This window comes from Myotis nattereri, assembly GCF_964212035.1.
Source record: "Myotis nattereri genome assembly, chromosome: 21".
Classification (NCBI taxonomy): Eukaryota; Metazoa; Chordata; class Mammalia; order Chiroptera; family Vespertilionidae; genus Myotis; species Myotis nattereri.
In genome coordinates this window covers 16,737,118-16,743,117 of record NC_138097.1, presented here as the reverse complement: position 1 = coordinate 16,743,117, position 6,000 = coordinate 16,737,118, and the positions used below count along the sequence as shown (strand labels likewise).

General features: G+C 51.9%; 1 protein-coding gene across 2 annotated transcripts in view; it reads right to left on the bottom strand.

The window, feature by feature from the left end:
* Positions 1-382: 382 nt before the first annotated feature.
* ASB7 (ankyrin repeat and SOCS box containing 7) overlaps positions 383-6,000 on the bottom strand; it is a 31,116-nt gene continuing 25,498 nt past the window's right edge. For both annotated transcript variants that reach the window (XM_081114965.1, XM_081114964.1), the window contains exon 6: positions 383-2,957. In XM_081114965.1, coding sequence (XP_080971091.1) covers positions 2,818-2,957 — 140 coding nt within the window. In that variant the 3' untranslated portion in view covers positions 383-2,817. The remainder of the gene's footprint in view (positions 2,958-6,000) is intronic.

Here is a 6,000-nt window from a genome sequence, read left to right as displayed (position 1 = left end):
GCAGATTATTTCTGTCATCAATAGTTTAGAAAGATGGGCATTAAATAATCTAAAAAAAACAAAACAAAAAAACCACTCTCGCTCTGCTGTACATTTATGAACACAAATATTTACATGGGGGGGTGGGGGAGGGGGGGAAACTCGGTTTCAAAAACAGGTGAGGTTGGCAGTTCATGGCTGATCATAATCTTTCAGGAGCTGGTTTCTTTGGTGTACTCGCCAGATAGGTTTTTTTTATAAAGGTTTACGTGGAGGCTTCAATCATAAATTTCAAAAGAAATGTCAAGGATCACTAACAAATTTACGCTGTTCTGAACATCTCAGTCAAGATTCTGGGAAAAGCGATCGGTTGATTTTTTCTTTTTCTTTTTTCTTTCTGAAATGACTCGTTTCTCTCTCCTCACCATGGGACCCCAGGATGCTTCTAGAACAATCCGATTCAAATGCGGACCTGCACATTCACCCCTCCATCCCACGGGTTCCTGACCTCCAGACAGTTGTAGTTACTGTGAAATACGCTGATGTGATAGGGAATCTGTTACCAAAAAAAACCCAAAAAACCCCCACAAAAAACATTCTTTTTAAGTGTCCGGAGAAATCAAACCTCAAACAATAAATAGTGGGGCTTAGACACGTCTTCATTAAATAGAAATTTCAATCGCGGAAGGAGCGCGCATAATTTTTTTTTTTTCTCAAGTCGAAGCAGCGACACGGAGCGAAGAACTCGCCTCGGTCTTTCTGCCTGGGACCCCCTGACTGGGACTCAGTGGCTTGCTTTGGGGAAACTCTGGGCTGGTTGGGGAAAGAGAATCATTTTAGACTAAACTGATTGAATTCACACACACGTAGGCGGACAGAGGGCCTGCGCGCCCTCCCCCCGTCCTCGCCTCCCGCGGCCTGGATTTTACAGGGAGAAGTAAGGTTCCGTTCATTCCTGGCTGTGCCGTGTCCCCGATGCCTGCGGGTGGCTCTTGGCTCCGGCCTCGGTGTTAAAGAACCACCACGCGGCTCGGCTCCCCATGTCCCGAGGGAAGTGAACTTTTCGGAGCGATTTTTACGGGGAAAGGGACAGATCACCCCTTTCGGGCCACCTGGCTGCAGTTACAGGCTTGGGGTGGTGACAAAACCGGCCACACGCTCACGGCTCCCCCATCGGCGACCCCCGAGGCACCCTTTTCCCGAAGGACAAGCCACAGGAGGCCCCCAATTCGCTGTGGCAACAGCTCCCCACTTGGGGACGTAGAAGCAGAGACAAGGAGGCCAGCCCTTCCCCGCGCCGACCTCTGATGAGAAACGCGTTACGATGAGTGACTGGGCGTTGCCCAAAGCGCCAGGAGCCATCCTGGGAAGTTGGAAGAGGCTTTTTGGAAACGAAATGACCCATCAGGCGCGGCACCCACTTCCAAGGGCCTCATCCCGGGTCCCTGCGGCTTCTGGAAGCTTCTGCGTGGTTACGGATGTGTTATCACGTCTGCGTTTTCACGCTGCCAGCCCTATCAACCCAGGAAATAAGGTCCCCGCGGGTAAGGGCTCATCGGCACAGTAGGAGGTTCTCCAGATTCACCAATGCGCGCCGATTAGAAATGTCACCCTTTCGAGGTCTGGCTTAACTGGGGAGGAAAAAAAAAACACCCCAACACAACACAACAAAAGGCCATGGAACCACCTCGAACGATTCCACCATGAGAGCCACAGGGTTTAATGCCGTTTGGGGAATATTTTTTAGGGAAAAATGCTCTCCCACCCGGAGATGAAATTTTCGGCTCCATCCACGTGGGGAAAAGGACGAAGCTCTGAATGGAAACTGCGACCCGGGGACTCCGGCCCCGCAATTCACACGGAAGTGGCAGTGCCCGCGCTCACGGGCACGGCAAAGCCGGCGGCCGTGGCGTGGGGGACATCAAGCGAGATAATGGCCCAAAGACACCCGAGAAAGTACTGTCCTGCACCGGAGGCGCGTTAGAAAAACAGAAGACAGGGGCTCTAGAAAGTGATTTTCTCTCCCGTTAGTTTTTTTTTTTTTAAAAGCACGATTCCCACAGAGACTCGCGGAGGCCCCGTGTCACTTCCTGCGATGGTTAAGAAAAATAAGTTAAAAACAAGAGCACGCTCACCGGGAATAGAGGGGTACTGGGGTTAGGTCCCTCCCCCCCCCCCCAAAACCACCGAAAGCGACGGGAACTAGGAAAGGAACCGTTTCAAACAGCCAATCTGTATTCATTAAAAAAACGAACGAGGGGACAGGAGTACTTACAAAATTTCGGGGGGAGGAGGGGTGCATTTGCCTGTAGAACCCAGAACCCCGTCCTGGGTGGGACGAGGACTCCCAACGTAAACATGTGCTCTGCTGGTTGGTAACAGGCACAAGCCCATGAACCCATAACATTGGCAAAGGGCGGATTCTCCGCTCCCAGCCTGCTTGCGACGTTTGGGGGTGGGGGTAGGGGTGGGGGTGGGGGTGGGGGTGAGAACAACCACCACCCCACAAGCTTTTGTGAGTGCGGCATCGGAGAGAAAGCTTGGACCTCTCAAACCTGGACCAAGAAACCAAATTAAGACCGTCAAGCATGTGGTGTGTTTATAGATAGATATATATATAAAAAACCAACAACCCCTCCCGTACAACGAAAACCAACCGAACAAACGAACGAAGAAATAAAAAAAACAAACAGAAAGGATAAACATCTAAAAGTGTACACCTGCTTTCTGACCTTTCGGCGGATCAGAAATTGCATAGGATATACTTTGTGCAAGGCGAACGGCCTTAGGGGTATCTGGGACAGGGCGCCCGGCCCCGCGCCCGGGGGCCTGTGTCTGTCAGATGCCGTCGAATTTGTGTTTTAGGTAGTCTTTTATGACCTTGGCAATGGGGAGGTCGTCAAGTAGCTTTAGGTTCTGAAGGCCTATACACTGTCGGATTTTAATTCGGCACAGGTCCTGCAAGTTTCGGGGCTGCCCTAGAAAGACAGAGGAGAAGAAAACGCGGTTACAAAGCAGAATATTTAAGGCGGGCTCTTTAGGTTCTGAAAATCACCGGGTGTTTTGGTTTGTTGTTTTTTATTTTTTTTTAAAAATATGTTTTTATTTTATTTTTTAAACAGATATTTTTTATTGATTTCAGAGAAGAAGGGCGAGGGAGAGTGAGAGAGAGAGAGAAACATCAATGAGAGAGAATCATGGATCGGCTGCCTCCTGCACGCCCCCTACTGGGGATCGAGCCCCCAACCCGGGCATGTGCCCTTGACTGGAATCGAACTTGGGACCCTTCAGTCCGCAGGCTGGCGCTCTATCCACTGAGCTACACCAGCCAGGGCTTTTTATAGTCTAGATCAGAGGTTCTCAACCTGTGGGTTGCGACCCCTTTGGGGGGTGGAACGCCCCTTTCACAGGGGTCGCCTAAGACCATCGGAAAACACATAAATAATTACATATTGTTTTTGTGATTAACCACTATGCTTTCCTTATGTTCAATTTGTAACAATGAAATTGGGGGTCACCACAACAAGAAGAACTGTATTAAAGGGTTGCGGCATTAGGAAGGTTGAGAACCACTGGTCTAGATAAACATCTTCTGTACTGGAAATATGTTCTCTTCGCCTGCTTTCATAGTCAATGGTAACGCTGATGAGAGCTCGCACACGTAGAATGCTTACGCTGAGCCATGGATTCTGACAAACCCCCGACACACAGGAACTCCTTTAATCCTTTTACGAGGGGAGGACTTTGATCATCAGCCCATTTCACAGACTCCGACTGTCTGAGGGATTAGGTAACACCCTCCAAGTCTAGCCGGGAGCCCTGGTTCAGCGGTTCTCAAACTTCTCCGTCCCAAAGCCGCTTCCTACGTTCCCAGATGCTCAAGCTCCCTAAAGAACTTCTGTGTTTAGGGTAGGGCTGTATCGAGCGGGTAACATCCCTGTCTGAAGCTAAGAGACAACGTTTAGAAAGACTTCTTCATTCTCTTAGAAGCAACAGCAAGAAACCCCATGACGTGCGAACAGAAAGCTCACGGCTGTGAAATGAGCAGGATGAAGCGAGGAGGATGGCAAGCGTTCACGTCTCATCAACACCCGGGAGCGCCTGGCCGGATCCCCACCGACGCGGCTGCATCCCACCCGCCGGGATGCGGTCACGTCATCTGGTCTCTGGAAACGTCCCCTCACACGCAGGGGAGAAGGAATGTGAGCCAGGCAGCGCACGTCTCGGGGTGAGGACGAGCATCACTCTGACCTCAGATGCCCTGAGAGGGTCTCGGGGAACCCCAGCAGTCCCCAGGCCACACGGGGAAGCCCAGCGGCCCCCAGGCCACATGGGGAAGACCATGGGGGGCCACATGGGGAGGACCATCGCGCTGCTTAGCACTTGAACCTGTGCTTGAATGGTACTCGTCTGTCTAGTTCAGTGATGGCGAACCTATGACACGCGTGTCAGAGGTGACACCCGAACTCATTTTTTTGGTTGATTTTTCTTTGTTAAATGGCATTTAAATATATAAAATAAATAGCAAAAATATAAGTCTCTGTTTTACGATGGTTGCAAATATCAAAACATTTCTGTATGTGACACGGCACCAGAGTTAAGTGAGGGTTTTTCAAAATGCTGACACGCCGAGCTCCAAAGGTTCGCCGTCACTGGGCTAGAGGGATCACCACTGTTTGAAAGTAATTCTTTGTGAGGACAAAGGGCTCCTTAAAATTCAGGCCTCTGTTCCGGAAGGCCCACGGAACACGTGTTTTCCAAGAGTTACTGAATACATATGTGTAAGGGCTTTTAAAAGAATCACAGCAGCCCGGCTGGCGTGGCTCAGTGGTCGAGCGTCGCCCTACGAACCAGGAGGTCACGGTTCGATTCCCGGTCAGGGCACATGCCCAGGTTGCGGGCTCGATCCCCAATGTTGGGCGTGCAAGAGGCAGCCGATCCATGATTCTCTCTCATCATTGCTGTTTCTATCTCTCTCCCTCTCCCTCTCCTTTCCCCTCTCTGAAGTGAATAAAAACATATTTAAAAAAACCAATCACAGAAGTGACAGATTCCCTAGAAAGATTTATAAATTAGGAGCAGGAGCATCTACAGAGGTTTGCGCTGGATCTGTGTGGCTACGAGACACCCAGACACCCAGACACAGACACCCCCCCCCCCCACGTGTCTCCCAGCAAACTCCCGCCTTCCCCGCCTCCCACCCTCAGGGGCGAGGAGTGAGGTTCCCAGCAGACGCGCTCAGAGCTCCGCTGGCGCGTAACAAGGTTGTGAGCGACCTACACCCCATGCCCACAAGGGCAGGACCGCTCTGGCTGCCCGTCAGCCCCGCGCCTGACACAGCCCTCCACAAACGCTGGTGGAGGGGATGAGTGAATGAGTGGATGAGTGCTCCGTAGGCGGGTCCCTAACGTAGAAACCCGCCAGCTCATGGCAAGACACGCCCATGCCGAGAGCGAATCGTTTCCTAAGCGGTGCTGGGTGACTTGGCATCGCCATGCACAGGCTGCCATTAGCAAGAGGATAAGCGATCGCTGCCATTTTTCAATAAGTGCTTACGACACTTGACCCGCGCGTGTACACCAGCCAAGGAATCTTCCTAAAAAAAAAAATATACACACACTTCAGAGAGGAAGGGAGAGGGAGAGAGAGAGAGAAACATTGATGTGAGAGCACAGCGGCGACCGGCTGCCCCCTGCACGCCCCCTGCTGGGGGATCAAGCCAGATCACCCTGACTGGGAATCAAACCAGCAACCATTCAGTGCAGGAACGATGCTCAACTGCTGGCCAGGGGCAGAATCTGAGTTTTTAAAGCCTTCCTGACCCTGTGGGACCCGTTGCCTGCAGAAGGACCATTCACGACAGGGGCACACCCCCCATCGTGCCCCAAGCATCAGGCCTCCAGCCCGTCCCCCGGCGTCCTCACCTGGGCACTGAGGACACCGCCACCTGCACCACAGGCCCGACAGGCCGGACACAAGTTCACCCGGGTCAAGGGCTCAGAATAGCACGGGGCACACAGG